Consider the following 17,367-nt stretch of genomic DNA (forward strand, 5'->3'; position numbering starts at 1 on the left):
GAAATCAGACCCTTATTTAGAGAAATCACATTAATAGACATTTGCCCGAAGAAATGCTAAAGATGCTAGGCCAGGTGGGCTGAAAGCTGTAACTCTGAGCTGAGACACCGGGCTGCACAGAAATCTTGCTAGAAAGCAAAATTTTCACCAAATTAGGGAGAAAAGACCACTCTGACCCATGAAATGTTTCCAGCACAGCTCGGTATTTTTCCTTTAAAGGGTTGCAAGCATGCATTTAGCTTTTAAATATTGATTGGAAATGAAGCAAAACTGTTTCCCTGCAGGGAAATAATAATAATAATAATAAAACGTGAAAACATCCTGAATTTATTCATACATACGTATATGTTGTTATCCTCTTTATGTAGAGATATACATGTATCTGTACCATATATATGATATGGAATATATGTATATACACGTACATATATATAGTAAACATGTATATAAGGTATATACAGGTATGTATATGTATGTATATGTATATAAGGTATATACATATACCCACACATATTTATAAGAATATACGTGTAAAATAAGTATGTATAAAATAAAATTAAAATTGTATCCTGGGATTATTTCCATATACTTATGTATGCTTGCATATATAATACACATATTTTCTTTATAAAGTATAAATGCAACTTTATATGCAATAAAACCAAACGTGTAACATATAATGACACTTGTAACGTAGGATTACATACGTGTGGGTATATACATGCACATGTCACACATTAAATCAATGCATGTATATATATAACGTATGATGTGTAAGAATATAATGCAGTATATTGTGCAATATATATGTAATAATACATAAGTTTATATAAATATACGTGTGTGTGTACTTCATGTGTGCATACCACATATGTATGTACACGTGTATGTATACACACATATGTCCATGGACACATAAACATAAATAACATAAATATAAACACGAATAAGGCAAATATAAACATAAAGACGAATATAATCACAAGCAATATCGCTATAAATAGAAATATGAACATAAACATGACGGCTTGCCCCAGCTCCCACCAGCGTGGGCCGGGCTCCCCCATAGGGCCAGGGGCTGCCGCCCGGCCAGGACCATGGCCCCCCACCTCCTCACAGACCCCCACATTTTTGGGGGGCTGTAGGGCCTCCTGCCTCACGCTGATGAAAAATAACAGTTCTAGATGACGGGCTGAAACGCTCCCCCCTCTCATGGAGGGTCTCCTCCCCACGGGAGGAGAGCCCCCTCCCCACCTCCATCTTGCTGAGCACAGCCTCACTGAGGGCCTCCGATTTTTTCCCCCCATGTTTGTTTAAAAAAGGGCCTTTGGGGCCTCAACATGACGCCCTTCAGGCAGGTGAGTTTGGACATCATTTCTCCCGAGCAAACCCTGCCGTCTTGGGGGATTGTGCCTGAATTTGGGGGGGGATAAAGGCGCGCTGCCACCTTGCACAGGGCAGCCATTTCGGGGTCCAGCTCCCCTGACGCTTTTCCCTCTCCTGCTCCCAGAAGCCAGGCGCCACCGGCCCCTGCGAGGATCCCTGGGTGACCTGTGGCTTCCAGGCCGCCTGCTGCCAGCCCAGGACGTGCTGCCCGCTCTGGGACGAGCCTGCCACGCAAGAAGTGCCCACCGGCCTGGAGCACTACAGCACGGGTAGGACACCATTTTGGGGGGGGCTTTGCAAACCGGGATGGCGCCTTTCCCCGCCGTGCCGTGGGGCTTTGCCAGCACGCTCAGGTGAAAAGAGGAGACTTAAAGCCCCGCCATGCTCTTGTTTGTTGTCCAGTGTGTGTCCCTTGTCTCCTTCTTCCTATATTTGCTTTCTGCCCCAGTCCTGACTTCATTTATTGGGGTGTTTTGCCCTTATTGCAGCCATAGGGCACCTACCATGGCATCACCAGGTCGATACCTGCCTTGCTGTCCCTCAAGGGTCTCCCTCAGTGGAGGTGGGGCCAGAAAGCAGATAAAAAACTTGAACTTGCTTTCTTTAACTATTCTCCTCCTGTTGGAATGATGCTGAAGGGTAGGAGCTTCCTTCTTCCCCGCCATGGCATGGGTGCAGGGCTGGGAGAACCCCTCTCCTCTTTCGGATGGTGATTTTGGTGTCCTGTGGGCACTTCCCTTGCATTTAGGGACTGCAGCCATGGTTACTGCTCCCTGGGGTCTTGACAGACATGAGGGTCTCCAGGAGGAGACTGTGGGCAAGGTGGACCTGCCAACCTGCTAGTTGCATCTTCAGCGTTTCTCATGGTGTTTGCAGGACTGATGTCCTCGCTGGTGGCTTTGGAAAGGCAATGTGGCCTCCATGGAGGGTTGCAAGGAGCTGGAGACTTCTAAGTTTTAATTCCACTGGGGTAGTAATTTTGGGGTCTCTTGCTCTTGTAGCCCATCACCTTGCTCCTTGGGAGTGTGGTGGCATCATCTTCAGGTAACCACATCTGGAGATGTGTGGTCATGCTGTGCTGTCAGGGCTGTGTGGTTGCAACGTGCTGCACAGCTAAAGCACTTCACTGACATGGACTGGATGAACATCTTCTCTAATGCATTCATAATTTGAAAGTCATTACAAAATCGCTGGTGACTAATTCTTGCCCCGCACGTTGTTCAACCCGTGAATCTTCAAGCTGAGCTGGCAGTTTGGGCTGCTGCTTGTATAACCAACGGGCAGGGCAGATGTTGGGCGGGCAGTCAGTCCTCCTGCCTGCAGGATGGGTGATGAGGCACCAGCAAAGAGCCCGGTTGAGCTGAGGCAGGAGAGGGCTCAGGTACGCCGAGGCACAGGCCAACCACAGGAACTGCAGAAAGAGCTCAAGTTGCACGAATGTGACCTTTGCGAAGGGCCAATATGAAGTTTATGTTTCACTTAAGTCCCACATAAGCCTATCATGAAGCACTTAAATCCCATGTAAGCTTTTGCATGGCATGTGCTGGTCTTCTGTGACTTGTTCCTGGCTCGTTTGTTATGCACATTGGCCCCTTGGGAGGGGAAAAGCCCTGATGTTCAGAGACATTTTGCAGCTAAAGAGTTCAGCAGAACCAGTGACTGTTGCGGTCAAATCTCTCCTTGGCAAATATTCAGGCATTTAGATTTTTTTTTTTTTTTTCTCCTTTGGTGAGCACTTGTGTGTGAGCAGGAGATGGACGCAGAGCGCTGCGCCTGTGGCTGGAGCAAAACTCTGCTGCCTATTCCCAGCCGTTCTTATTTCAGCTATTTGCTCAACTCCTGTGGGTGACCTCTCTCAGCATGATGTCAACTCTGCTCTGATGAAATCTGCCCTTGCAGCATTTGGATTTACTCAAACATTTTGCAAATCTGTGCCTGGAAAGTTTTCTTTGTGTTTTTTTTTTCCCTACCCTCTCCCCTTTTCTGTGAAAGTGCTCTCTCCAGGGACCAACATATCTGCAACCCAGATCTTCATTACCCCATGCCGGGTCTGTGAAATTTCTTGTTGCAGAGACTGCAGCCCGGTTCCAACCACGGGGAAGCCAGTAAAAAAAAAAAAAAAGAAAAATGCTGTCGTCGTCTCCAACAGGTTTCGATCAGACTTTCGGTACTTTGGGATGAGTAGGACAGGCCTCTGATTCTCTTGCAACAACTAAGAATTACTTTTCAGTTCTTCCTGTTGCAGGGCAAAGTACTCTTTCTCTGATTTTTTTTTTTTTTTTTAATACTGTTGTTTCTTCAGTCTAGAGCAGTTGCTAATTTTAAACGAGAGGAAACGTTCATTTGTATATACCGCTAGGAACGGTCTTTCATTTCTCCTTTGTGTTTCGGGTGCACATTAAAACCATTTGTCATCTATTCTTCTGGTGTACTAGAGGCTATTTTGGTTTTCATGGTCTTGATGTTGGTGAAAGAAACAAGTCAACAAGGAAAATGCAAGTGTGAATATATCCTCTTGCAATAGAAACCCACAACATCTCTAAAAGTTTTAGAGCTGCTTGCGTTTAGAGAAGATATTTTGCCTTTGAAGCTTGGGTGAGTTTATTTACATTGTGCTTGAAATCCGATTAGATTATTCAGTGATATGGATAAAGGAAAGCCCGATGTGGATTTAGCTGGTTGATCAAGACAAGGAGGTGGTGGTTTTTGGTTTTTTGTTTAAAAAGAGTCAGTTTTATTTGTTAGCTCGCTACCACAATCATATGTTGGGACTATTGCTGCGCAGAGAATCAGTCTAAACTGGGTCGACAGCAAGAAAAGGGCACGTCCCAGAGGTGGTAGAAAATAACTAGCAAGAAGGGAGCTGCTGCCTGTTTTATGAAAACTAGCTCTGCTGCTTGGACAGGTGGGAATAGGAGCGTACAGGGCATTGCACCTCAGCTGAACCATCCGGCAGCCCAAAATTCAGGGTGCCGTGTGTCTGCCCGAAATGGCAAGCTTGCTGAAAGGATGCCGAAAGCCACACTTAGCGCCCTGTGTTTAATTCCTAAGCTAATAGTATCCTAATGTTACCCCCGGTAATGTTTTTTGTCTGAGACAAGGTTAGGCACAAAAGGGGAGCGGAGGAAAAGATTTGAGGGCAGTATTATAATTTCAGCACGGACACAGTCCTGGCTGCACTGCCTTTTGGAGCCAAGGCCACTTTGACAACCCCTTCCACTCTGAACGGGTTTGTTTTCCTTAGTGATAGGGGAGATAAAACTGTTGTTAATGGCAAGCAAGGGACGAAATGACTCCGGCTGAAGAAGTTTCTACGACTGCTGTTGAGCTGAATTGGCACACTTGGACTGAAGGTGCTCCCAGCATTTTGGACACTACGGGAGCATTTGGGGGAGTATCTTTGGGATTTTGCAAGGCAAGAAATGAAATGAAAGCCTTTTCTAGAGGAGAAATTAGAGCTGCAGGACTGACTCAGCTTCCCAGGCTAATGAAAGCAATCCTGATGACTTCGGTCAGGCTTCTTGCACGGAGACACTGTCACAAGTAAAAGGCATCACCTTCGGCTCATCCCCAACACCCAGCGTGGTTCAGGCCAGTGCTGTGGGAGAGCATGGCGCGGAGACCAGCCTTGCCCAGTCTGTGGTTGGTGCTGCCTGGCCACGTTAGCTTGGTGCCACTTCTCAGCCCACAATACTTTGGGTTTATTAGCTTTGGGGGCGGCACATCCCTAACGCAGCAAACCTCCATCCGACCCCCTGGTCCTTCATGGACACTGGGTCCCTGCAGCCTGGGCCGTCGCGGTGTTGTGCTGGGTTTGGCAGGAAAGCGAAGCCCTTGCAGCTGGAGCAACGCATTGCAGCGTGCCGCATTGCCCCACGCCATGCCGACAAAATCGGGATGCCCTCCCTTTGCCCCCACCCTGCTAACTCTGGCCGTCATCTTCCTCCAAGCCCGGCTCTCAGCTCAGCCTGGCCTGCAGGCAGGAGTCCCACGGGGGCTGCCTGCTTCCATGGCGAACTCCCCCTGCTTTTTCCCTGCGTTGCCCTGCTCCTTCGCTGCGAGACCTGCTCTTTCCGTGGTGGACATCCCCGGAGAAAAACTCTTTCTGTGAGCAGTTTCTGGGCCGTCTTCCAGGCCCACGCTCGGAGGAAGGGGGCTTGGGGAGGAGGAGGTGGGGGGAGAAGGTGAAAGCTGACCAGGCTCAGCCCGATGGCTTCTCCAGCTGCAGCACATTTTCCAAGCAAAGCTTTTTTTAAAAAAAAAAAATCTGCATTTTTTTTTTTTCATGTCCTTTTATCCTATTTTTAACTGCGGCCTCCTTCCTTTTCTCAACCTCCTCCAACACTTCCCCCCCTCCCCTGCGCTGCTGCCGCCTCCCCCGCACGCTCTCCGCAGAGATGAATGGGCGTCTTTTCACAGGGCACGCACATCTGCTTGGGCTGCGAGACCGAGCAGGACTTCTCAGGCGGTTCTCCTGGACTGGCCCGTCCATCCTCTCCCTCCTTAATAAACGAGGAGCGGGCAAGGGAGGACGTGGAGGAAGGTGGAGGGAAACCAGAACAGGGGGAGAAAAAAAGGGGTGAGCTGCCATGGGGCGGGGGGCGAGCGAGAGCTGAGGCAATGGATGCTGATTCTTTTCAAGGCTTAACTAAAGCCGTGCACAAAATCCTGCCTCTGCCCAACCTGCTGCTGCTCATTCTCCCAGATCCACAGCCCTCCCTGGCCGCTGGCTCCGGGCCAGGGGATGAATGAGCCCTTTCTGCTGGGCTCTCTTGTCATCCTCTGGCCGGCGAGTCAGCACAGCCTCTTGCAAGCCTTGGGGTCTGGCGCTGGTTCTAGCCTGGTTGGAATGGGTTTTTCTTTGACCCTTTTTCTTCCTGGCAGTCTTTGGCTGTTTCACTGGCTCCGGTTAAAGGCATGCTGCACCTACTATACTTGGGCGCTCCAGGTTTTTCGAATTTCTCCATTTATTTTCTCCATAAAGAGCACTTACTCCAGTTTGTTGGGGGAGAGAAAAGATCCCTCTATGCCTTGTGAGTGAGCTGCAGAGCTGTGGGCTGCCTGTGGTGTCCGTGTCCAAGCCTCTTCTGGCCCTTTTCCAAGGGCCCTGTGAAAGATGCTGAGCCCTTTCTGGTTTGTCCTTCGGTGGACTCAGTGTCTGATTTGTGTGGATCCTTGTTGTTTCGCAGGTGAGAAAAACACGTGCAGGCGACCCTATGATACCTAGTGATGCTCCCTCTGCTTTCCCCGCTGTAACCTGCTGCAAGTCAGCACTTGGAGAGGTTTATTTGCGCCGAAGCGATAGAATGACAAAAATCCAGGCTTTCGCTTTTCCATTTGTTTCCCGCCTGACTCTGGAAAAATCCCTGTCTCGCCTCTCAAAGGCAAAACCCCAGGGAGCTCCCTGTGTGTTGGGTCATCACCAGAGAATGAGCGCTGAGCTCTTTTCCCACTTGAGCTGCAGCCTGGTGTCAGCTGGGGATCAGCTGCCGCGCAGGGAGGAATCGTGCTCCGAACAGGGCGTTGGTCCCCTGGATGCGGCTGAGTGAAAACGGGAAGGTTGTTCCTTGGCTTTTGGGTGATGCCTGCAGGTTTTCCTCCATTATAACAGGGGGACAGGAGCTCGGCAAGAGGGAAAACGCACCAGGTGCATTGCGAAAAGGAGCAGCAGCCCTGGCAGCTTCAGTATGCCATGGGGAAGGGATAACGTGATGTTGAGGCAAGGAGGAAAGGGACTAGGCAACAGGCTACCCGGGGCTTCTGTGGTGCCTTGAGGATGACTGCAGAAGATGTCTCATTTTGGGTTGGCCTTGGAGTAGGACTGATCCCCCTCCATGGATGGCATGTGGTGGATGTACCTGGTTCTTTTTCCGGAGGAGGGGGCTATCCTGAGCCACCGAACACTTGCTTCGGACAGGCCACACAAAGCGCAGCTGCTTTTTTTTTTGAGCTTTCCCAGCCTCCTTTGCCTATGGCACCACGCTGGGACCCACGAGCGCTTGCTTCTGGGGACAGTGGGCAGCAGAGCCCCCTCTCTAGAGGGTTCGGGTTGCACGTGGCCAGCGCTTCTCGTAGCAGCACCTCGGTGGGCTTTGCTGCGCTGGCAGGGGGAGCAGCGCGAGGCCGGCTACTATTTTCTCTCTGGCTGGAGAAGGCTGGCCGGGTGATGCCGGCAGAGCTATGTGCAGGGCAGGCAGAGGGGGACGTGGGGAGCGCGGGGGGCTGGGACCCTGAAAACAGCCTGTTTCTTTCAGCTCCTGGCAGCATGAAGCACCTCTCTCTCCCTCCAGATGTTCGCTGTGTTTATAGCTGCTGAAGCAAGAGACTGAACTCCCTCATTAATACGTTTCTCTCTCCCTTTTTCTCTCTCTCTCTCTCACATTGAAGCCAGAAGTCTCAGCTCAGAGGTTGCAGCTGGAAAGGAGCTGGGGGTGAGGGGTGGGAGAGAGAAGGGAGGTGTATGCAAGCCTCCCATCCCATTCAACTCCCCCTCTCCACTTTCCTCCCCCCGAAACCTCCCAAAATACACATGCCCCGAAAAAAGAAAAACACTAGCAGATTTTTTATTTCAGAAAGTAAACACTTAGGCCATGGGGGTCTGGAGGTTATGGGAAAAGAGGAAACCATTGGGCTAATCAGGCCGGGACACACTTCCCCTGCTGAAATAAACCAGAAATCATTGCATTACAGGGCGCCGCCGCGGTTAACCCTGGTGCTGCCAACACAGCTGAGTGCTGGGGAGCTGCGGAGAGCCCGTAGCCTGCCCACGCGTTTTCCTCAGCTCCCTGGGCTTTAGCCAGGACGAAGCGCCGATGCGGAAGGGGAGCCAAGCACTCTGCAGCAGCCCTCTGGCATGCCGGCCCTTTGGGAACGAGCCGTTGGGAATTTTTTAGTAGGAAATGAAATCTTTTTTTTTTTTTTTTTTCCTATGGTTTATGAGCCATCCTATAGGATTTCATAGTTATTCTTGCCTGAGAACTCTGCCTGACTGTTGCAAACCTCTACAGAGAGGAAATCTTTCTCTGCTTGAATCAGCGAGATTCGGGGGCAATTTCTGCAGAGCTTTGGACGGTTCTCAGAAGGCTCTTTTTCTCATCATTGCTAGATTTGCGTTAGGTGTATAAATGATTAGATTACTGACTATTTGGTTGCAAACCCTTCAGGCAGGAATCCTTCCTGCTGTCTTTCACTCCTGTGTTTGTAGAGTACCCAGCATATGGGATCTGGCTGTAAAATGGGGGCTCTTGATGCTCCTACAGGACAAAGAACAACTATAGTCCAGGTGTAAGTGAGCTAATGGGCCCTTTGTACCAACTTTACAAAGAGATCTCAATTTACCCTCTCTAAGCCTGGCCTTGGACTTCCCCTGGCCCCTTTCTCAGTCTGAGTTGCGTACTATAAATGGATGCTCACTACCAGGTCTCACACATTTTGAGACCGCTGCAACTATCTGTGTTTCAGAAAGGCCGGATCTCTAAGCACAAATGTTTATCACTGTAAATGAATATTAGAGATTGTCTGTTTCTGCAAGCCTGGGTCTGTTTGTTCAGAGCTCCTCGCCGCAATTGCTCACTCTCTTTACATCCTGCCAGGCTGAGATTTTCAGAGAAGCGCGGATGGGTTTTGCAGCCAGCTCCTTGTTGCATCCAGGCTGCTTTGGAAACCCCAAATCTCCGCACGATGCCCGTGCTGACACGGTCGGTGACGGACTTCACTCCGGTGCCCTCCCACAAGCCTTCCCTCTGCTAGCAATGACTGAGAGGGAACACGGCTGGAAGGAAAAGCCAGCGTGGAGCACTTTGTACCCAAGGGAAAGTGATCTTTCCATTGACACCCCTGAAGAAGGTTTTACCTCATCTGTTACAGTGTAAGCGCTGGTGGTGAAAGGTGCCGTCACCGGTTGCTTGAGCCATCAGCCCGGCTCTTGCAACATTCCCACCAGAAGGCAAATCCCCAGATAGCGCGCGATAGAGGAGCTGCAGACCTGCCGTGTCCCACCCCGCTATCTCAAGAATGCATTTGAACAGTAGCTGTTCCTGCAGCCTCTGGAGGTCGAGGCTTCAGATGGAAATCAAGCTCTATGGAGATAGTCCCACAGGGCAAATTTCAGAATTTTTGGAGTTGGTGTTCAGCTCAGATAAGCCCTTGAGAGCTCAGATACTTTATCTGAACCTTATCTGAGCTATTTGCATCACTTCAGCCTGAGAGACCAGGCTGTCAGACATTTGGGGAGGGGGGCAAGTTGTATTAGGATGGTCTGTCTGTTTTTTTTGTTGTTGTTTCTGACACACAGACACCTCCAGGAGAAGTGGACTGTCCTCTGCCCCATGCAGCTCAAGGAGCAGGCTGGACAGATGAAGGGCAGGAAGGAGAAACAGCATGCTTAGAGCCACGCGAGAGTAAAGACAGGATTAGGACCAATATTCCTTGAAAGCCCTGTAAGGGACTGCATCTTTCTGCTCTTTTTCTAAAATTGAATAGAAATAAGCTCAAGCTGCCCCTGTTGTTAGTTGTGGATGGAAATGAGTCCTCCTTTTTCAGACCCGACCCAGGTCTAAGCTTTCTCAAAGGTGGTGTGCTTTCTGCGCCTTGTTTACTAGACCCTGTTTTGTGCATGTGAAGTTTCTCATCTCGTCTGGAGCTCCCGGGCCGGGGAAAAAGGGATCTGTGCTGTCTCGCTGTCCTCTTAGCATCCCTCCTCTTCATTCCTGCTTTGCAGCAATCAACTGTCGGACTAAAAGGCCGCTGCAGTGCCTGGTCTGCATAATGCCACATCTTCTTCCCAGACCGTGGGGTGCTTTCTTTCACCTGAGCTCTCGGTTTTAGTGGCGCTTCCCCAGCATCCGTGGTCTTTTTATGGAGGAAGGGTTCTCAGGGATAAGAACAGCAGATTTAGGAGATCTGGCTGAGGTTGTGGGGTCTTACAACTGGGGTTTGGAAGACCTTGGCTACATCACTTAACAGAAAGTCTTTAGGCATCTAAACCCCACTGACTTCTGTTGGTGTGAGATGCCTAAATCATTCAAAAGGCTGCCTGTGAGCCACTGCATAGCAGTTTCTCACGTCGGAGGTGCAGATGATTAATTCATTGCACATTTTATTGCGATGCTTAATTCATTGAGGTCAGGCGAGTGGCTGGAAGTCCCTGGAGAACGGTGTTGTACAAGTGTTTGATATTGTAGAAAAAAAAAAAAAGAAAAAGACGTCTTAAGCAACACCGGGCTGCTAGCGTGGCTGAGCCCTTGAAGCCGCTGAACACGTGCTGAAGTTTACACAGCCCACCAGATGGACCTTCCCCTGTGGGGTTTTGTATCAATAGGCTTTGAAAAAGTTGCAGCGGGTCAATTGTTGGCTGTTTCACAATGGATGAAATAGAGTTTCTCTCCCTTGCAGCTGGTTCCCGGGAAGGGAGGCTGCCTCGCTGGCAGCAGGCAGGGCTGATGAGGCTGCGTGTCTGCCTCGGGAAGATGGTTTCTCTGCAGAAGAGCCATGGGAGAGTTGCAGCAGGCGGCTTGCCGGCCTCCAAATGACTCCAGTGAGGTGTGGGAAAAGCTTGGGATGGAGGGTGGAATTTCCATGCGGGCTTATTTTCGGCGTTAGGCTTGTGAGAGGAGATTCGCAGCCAGCATGAGCGGTGCAGGTCCATCCTTTGGGAGCTGCCTTCAGAGACCTCTGATCCCCTCTTAGAGGCAGGGCTCCTCTTTTGGTGTTTTTTCTTCCCCCACAAGGCTGCAAGGGCAGGTTAGGATTCAAGGATCTAGCCTCTAAACCCCTAAAGCCTGCCGTGAGCTTGCGGGAAAACAGGGTTGGCTTCAACCCGCTCAGTGGGAACGCTGCCATTGATTTTAGCAACGGAGGGGGTGGGTGCGCACAGCAAAAAGCGATATAATAAAGTTCATGACAGGACTTCCCTTCCTGGAAAGGGAAACAAGGCCGCTGACATGGCATACGCTGCGTGAGCAGGGGCACACGGGATGGTAAAAACACTTGCAGATATTCCTGCTTCCCGTAGCACAAATAGGATGGAGCAAAAGAAACTGCTCGGCCAAAGCAGAGGTTGGATTTCTAAGAAGAGCTGGCCCAAACTACTTCTCCCTAACTCATCAGCAACTATTTTTCAGGAGTCAGAAATGCCTTTTCCCCCCTGGTTTGTGTGATTCACTCTCCACATCCTAAGTTCAAGGGGGGCCAGAGGCACTCGTTTTGGCCAGACTGATGTCAGCGTTGAGGTAGAATAGGAAAAAAGGAGGAGATGCCCCAAGGGAGCCTGTTCATGGAAAGTTTCTAATTTGGTCAGTTCCAGGCATCTCACAGAAGAGCCTGTACTTGGGAGATTTCAACCCAGTTTTGCAGGCTCAAGAGGCATGAATAATTATGGAAGGTAGTGATGGAAATAAAGCTGGCATCTCAGTCCTGCCCTGGACCAGCTCCTCATCACACTGCAACCTTGGGGTATCTACGTCTCCTGCGAAACGTCTCCAGAGATGATCAGACCTTCTCTTCCCCTGCTTTGCATCTAGTTACTGCCTCACCCCAGGAGACCAGATGCTTCCTTTGTCTGGCAGCTTTGGTTGTGTTTCTATCCAGGCAAACAGCTACTACATGGAAGTAGTAGCAGTTTCCCTTGCTTTACAGTAATCAAAATGACAGGATAACGAGGCAATCCAGTAGCCTGCTTTGCCTTCCACTTGTGCTAAGTTCCAGGCTGGGTGTCAGCTCAGGCCCCTATCTAGATGAAATACGTCTTTTTGACTTTTCTTCTCGTTGCTGACAAAAGTGACGGATTGTTCTGCGGAAATCACCAATATTTTGTCAAAACAAAATCCAAACATTTCCAGGCAAAACTCAGCATTTTTTCTGGTGCTGGCTCTGTTGATGCAAAAACAAATCTCCGTGGGAAATGCCAACATGGGAAAAAAACGGAGAAATAGGAAATAGGTTGGACTATTCTGCAGAATACTTCTGCTGGCTCTCTGATTCAGTTGTGTGCCTGAGGGCCTGCAAGGCAGAAGGTGGTTGAACCCAAGAGTATAATCTGGACTGCTGGTATGTTTATTTAGACCAGATTGGTGTAAACAGACGTGCTCTGCTGACATGCACAAGGAGGCCGGTCTGTGCAGCTTGTGCCACAAAGTATACACGCAGAGTACGTACCGATACTCGCTCCCTGCTTTCAAATATCAGGACATGATCCGAGCTATAGCTTCACGCTAAGGGAACTGATTTTTAAGGTTTCATCCATCTGATCTTGCGTCGTTGCGTGTCGCCCTGTCTTCCTTCCCTCCACATTGGCACCTAGTAAGGCTGTCGCTCTGCCTCTGTGTTTAGTGTAGGAGATACTTCCATAACCATCCATCTTCCCAAATCCCTCCCCGGGGGCCTCGCAGCGCTGTAGTCAGCAGCCTACGGTGGCACCGGACCGCGGTGGGAGGACTTTCCGCTCCACACCCACCTGAAACGAAATGGTTTTATCGGGGCTCTCCCACGCCTGCCAAGTGCATGGCGACGCTCCCCTCCCCGTTGCCGCCGCTCCTCACTTCATTAGCGCTGGAGATGTTTATAAATGGAAGAGATAATATTTTTCGTTTCCAGTTTGGGTTTCCAGGGCAGCCACTTTCTAAAGCACTTAGGAAGTTTAGAGAAGACGAGGTTATATAAACGATTTTTCCCCCCTGGGCTCTTATTAATCAAGTGGCTTGTGGAGCCATTCCCATAGCTTTGGGATCAAGGGCACTAGCTGGGTGAGGGGAGGCAGGCGGTTAATACAAGACATCTTTTTCTTGGCTCTTACCCTTTTTTTTGGTAGGTCTGCGATGAATGAATTAGTCAGACCTGGCTGGTGGGGTTTGAAAGCAGACGGAGGGCTGAGAAGCATGCTCCTAGGCTACATTCAAACTGCATTTTTTGGCTTGCCTCTTGCACTAGCCCCTTCTAGGCCTTCAAGTGAGTCATGCAGCATCTTTTAATGATGATTTACCTGGCCCTGTTGATATGTCCCTGCAAAATTTGATTATTCGATGTAGAACATCTGCATTGCCTAAGCATAGGGTAAATATGATTTTGATAGCAACGGGCAATGAGTTGGTCCTTGTGCTTTTACAATAAAAGCCAATGGACTTGCATACACACACACACTAATTAATGTATTTCCTGGCAAGCCCTGATGCATTTCCAAAGTTTCCCAGCATTTTCCCACCCAGGCTCCAACAGCGGCTGCTACCCAGGATGGCTGGGAGCAGCAAGGGTGGCTCGGGGGTTTGGAAAACAGGAGCAAGCTTTCATTCCCATTAGAACGAAACCAAGCTCTGCCTCCTCCTCCTCCTCCATGTCCTTCTTCCCACTCTCTCCCCACCGCAAGAGCTGAGGAACGGGGTCTTTCTGTTTTCCTCGGGTGGAAAGAGCTCCAGCTGTAGTGGCAGGTCCAGCTGTTTCAAGCCTGGAGCTGAGGGTCCACAGGAAATCCGCTCATTAGTCTGTTGACCCGCCTTCCCAGTTTTCCAGCCATGCTCTTTTGGTGTGAAAATAATGATTTAAATAGCCAAGGGTGGAAAATAATGATTTAAAGGGGGTAAAGGGGATATTCTCAACTATTGCGGACTGTAGACTTGGCAGAAGGAAACTGTATTTCTTCCGGGTCTTGGGTGCGTGTGAGAAAAGGTGTTGAACATCTGGAGTGATTTAGCAGTTTCGTGCTGTTGTGCGAGGCTGAGCACTCGTGGTGGTGCAAACCTGGCTCACCTCGAAGAACCGGGATGGGCTGACAGAGAGAAAAGACCCTTGTGGTGTTTGCCTTGAGCAGGTTTAGGTAGGGCATTGCCATATCGACCACCTCCAGGGACAGATGATGGGTCATGGTGGCCCCTGGCCACCTGAAGCCTTGCTCAGGATGCTTGAGATGTACCCTGTGATGTTTGGTGTATCATCTGAATGTATTTTCTTCACTTGCCAGAACGAATTTTCAGACTGGAAGGAGGCTCCACGCACCAGAGATAGATTTTGCTTCATCTCACTCGTGATGCTAAAACGGGGATCGGGCTTTTCAGCTAAAAAGGCAGATTCATTTCAGCTCATTCACAACCCGAGACCTGCCCCTCCCATAGGAACCTCCTCAAAGAGGTGAATTAACTGGGCAAAAAGAGGGTTTGTTAATGGATTACTTTTAATTTACTTTTTTTTTTGTTTTCATTTTGAAATTTATTCCCATTTTAAAAGTGCAAAATTAGAAAGTTTTAGCTCAGGTTGAATGACACACCATTTTCCTTGTTTATTTTCTTTTCGCTGTTTTAGCCCAATGAGAAGTGGGGGGGGGGGGGGGGGGGGGGAAACAAACAAACTAGTTTGCAACCCAGAACATATTTAGAAAAAAATATTTACGTCTGCTTTTTTCCTCCAACTACCAGCAAAGCCCCCCAAAATAATAAATAAATCAGCTGTTTTCACAACTTTTGCTGCAGGCAGTGGGGAAGTGGACAGGGAAGCAAACCAGTTTGTGTGCTGAACCCCCTTATATCTCAAAATCTCCGCTCAACGGCTTTCCGAAGATAATTAAAAACCCTGAAATAACTGGTGCTGCTGATGGTAGCTGTAGATGGGTGACCACACTCCCACTGGAGTGGCAGGCCCCTGCCGCCCAGCTGTCTCTTCCCCATTTACACCAGCAAGGATTTAGGACCGAGGCGAAGTAATCAGGAGACCCTCATGGGGAGAGAGGCGTGTTATTTAATTAGCTTTACAATGGACTGACTGGGAGGCACGTGGTGGCTCTAATGGAAGGAGATAGATGTCCTTTTAGCTGGGCTAATTGTTAGGAAATAGCAGAGCCTTTGTTCAGCCCCAGCATGTGGCCTGTGATCTCGCAGAGCCCAGGGGCTGCCCGCTTATAATTTTAGACAGATCTATTCAAGCCTGCTCTGGAGCGCGGGGCCGAACAAGACGGGTATTGTTGCAAAGCCAGGATCGCCGTCCAAGAAAACCACCCCGAAAAACCCAAACACGTGTAGAGCGGAATATTTCTCCGTCGTTTATTCACTATCGGGCCGGATTGCCAAACGGAGACAATTGCAAGCGAGGAGATTTCCAGCGCCGGGCGAGGGTTTTTTCTTCTTTGAAACACATACAGGAGTGAATCCTTCGTCTCAGGAGCGGTGCGGGGGTGTCTCCACCAGCAGAGCCTGTCTGGAGCAGGCAGCTTTAGGGCTTTAATCGCTAGTGTGGGTCTCATCCTGTAATTCCCTTGCTGTGGGCATGGTGTACGTGGGGTAATCGTGCCCATCGCCAAATTATCTCCATAGGTATGCACCTGTCATCTCATGGTCGTGGTGGACAGTGGTTTGGGCTGGACGGATCCTGGCCCTGTGCTTCCCAGGGTCCTGCGTGACAAGGAATGGGAATCCCAGTTCCCTTTCCTGAGAATTCCCCTCAAATCTCTCTCTGCCAAGACCCTGGCCCCTGAGCTTTTCCATCGGGGCTGCCGAGCTGATGCTCCCAGTCCCTTGTGAAGCGAGAAAGTGTCATTTCATTAAAGAGGGGGGATGGAGACACCAAGGTTTGCAAGAGGTCGTGTGGAAATATTGACCAGGAATTAAACGTCTATCTCTTGAACCCCTCTGTCCTGGTCACAAGAGTTAACCTGGGGATCATTGCACTCAAGAGTTTTATCTCCCCACACTGACCACTTCCAGCCAGCTGCGTGCAAGCCTGTTTTTCTGCTGTTCTGGTGACTGCCATTCCTTAGGCTTTGAATTTGTGTATCAGAGGCTGGTGCTGGACTGTCCTTCCTTAGGAGGTGCTTGTGTGGCTCCCGGCACCTTCATGGAAGTGAAATGTGGCTGTTACTTGGTATTTCTTGAAGCAGCGGGTCCTTTTTTGTTGTTGGTAGGGTGTTTTTTTTGAAAGATTGAAGGAGCAGATAAACGTTAGTGAATGTCGTCTAGCTGTCCAGGAGATCTGCTTTATTAGCAATGATCCCATTGCTTCTCCTTCATAATCCCTCACCTGCGTCCCAGGGAAGGAGGACTCAAGGACCGTCAGAAATCATCTCAGTAACCTCTTTTTAGCCAGAGATCGGTGAATGCCAAGGGTGAAGTCGCAAGCAGGGATGTGTTGCTTAAGTCTGAGCTGGCTGCGTTTGTTTCTGCTATGAAGGAGGCTGCCCAAGAGATCTGACCAAACATGAGAGGTCCCACAGGTGAGGTATGATGTATATCGCCTGTGCGTGCTCAGAGTAATTGTGAATATCAAGAGTTAAACAGCAAAAATACTCAAGTTATGTTTACCAAGAACTCAGTGCTGTTACTTGAGGAGGAGAGGGGAAACGTACCGAGAGCAAACAGCGCTGCAGAACAGCTTACGAGGATTTTCCATCCAGCCAGTTCTTCCAGCAGGGTAACAAGTGAGTGACAGCACCCCCCGCCAACGAAATTCAAGGCAGAATTACATTGCTCGAGCCCAGATTAGCTAATCAGGTTATGAATCAGCATGGAACCTCTGGGAAACCAATCGCAGGAGGCACTTGAAGATGCTCAAGCAGCTTGCGAGACTGTTGATTGAGGTACCTACGGCGTGTGGACCGGGGCTGTCGCTCCCTCGCAGCCACGCAGGGATGCGTGTGTGCTGGAGTCCTGACTCCTAGCTGGCCACAAAGATGCTTTTGTGAGCCATCTCCGCTGGGAAGTTAATGAGAGCAGGAGTCGGGGAGGCTCGGAGGCGGCTTCCTCTGCTCGCGCCCGGAGGGCAATCAGAGGACGGTATTGTGGCAGCGATGTCTCGGGGCTGAGCCGGGGCCTGAAGTCTGGATCTCCGCAGCGTGAACAGAAACTTGCTTTTAATGCAGACAGCGTGGAGGATGAGGACTTTCCGTGACTCCAGCCCTAGAGTGCGGAGCAGTGAGGAGACTCCAGAGGCCACAGCCATCTGGGTCACGGAGGAGCCAACGCTTTCGCGATGGTCATCACCTCCTGGCCACAAATGCCAGATCTGAGA

General features: G+C 49.8%; 1 protein-coding gene across 1 annotated transcript in view; it reads left to right on the forward strand.

Moving 5' to 3' along the window:
* Nucleotides 1-17,367, forward strand: part of ETS1 (ETS proto-oncogene 1, transcription factor) — a 79,652-nt gene that overhangs the window by 7,985 nt on the left and 54,300 nt on the right. The window contains exon 3 of the mRNA XM_054222983.1: nucleotides 1,511-1,655. Coding sequence (XP_054078958.1) covers nucleotides 1,511-1,655 — 145 coding nt within the window. The remainder of the gene's footprint in view (nucleotides 1-1,510; nucleotides 1,656-17,367) is intronic.

The sequence above is a fragment of the Rissa tridactyla genome, chromosome 17 (genome assembly GCF_028500815.1).
Source record: "Rissa tridactyla isolate bRisTri1 chromosome 17, bRisTri1.patW.cur.20221130, whole genome shotgun sequence".
Taxonomy (NCBI): domain Eukaryota; kingdom Metazoa; phylum Chordata; class Aves; order Charadriiformes; family Laridae; genus Rissa; species Rissa tridactyla.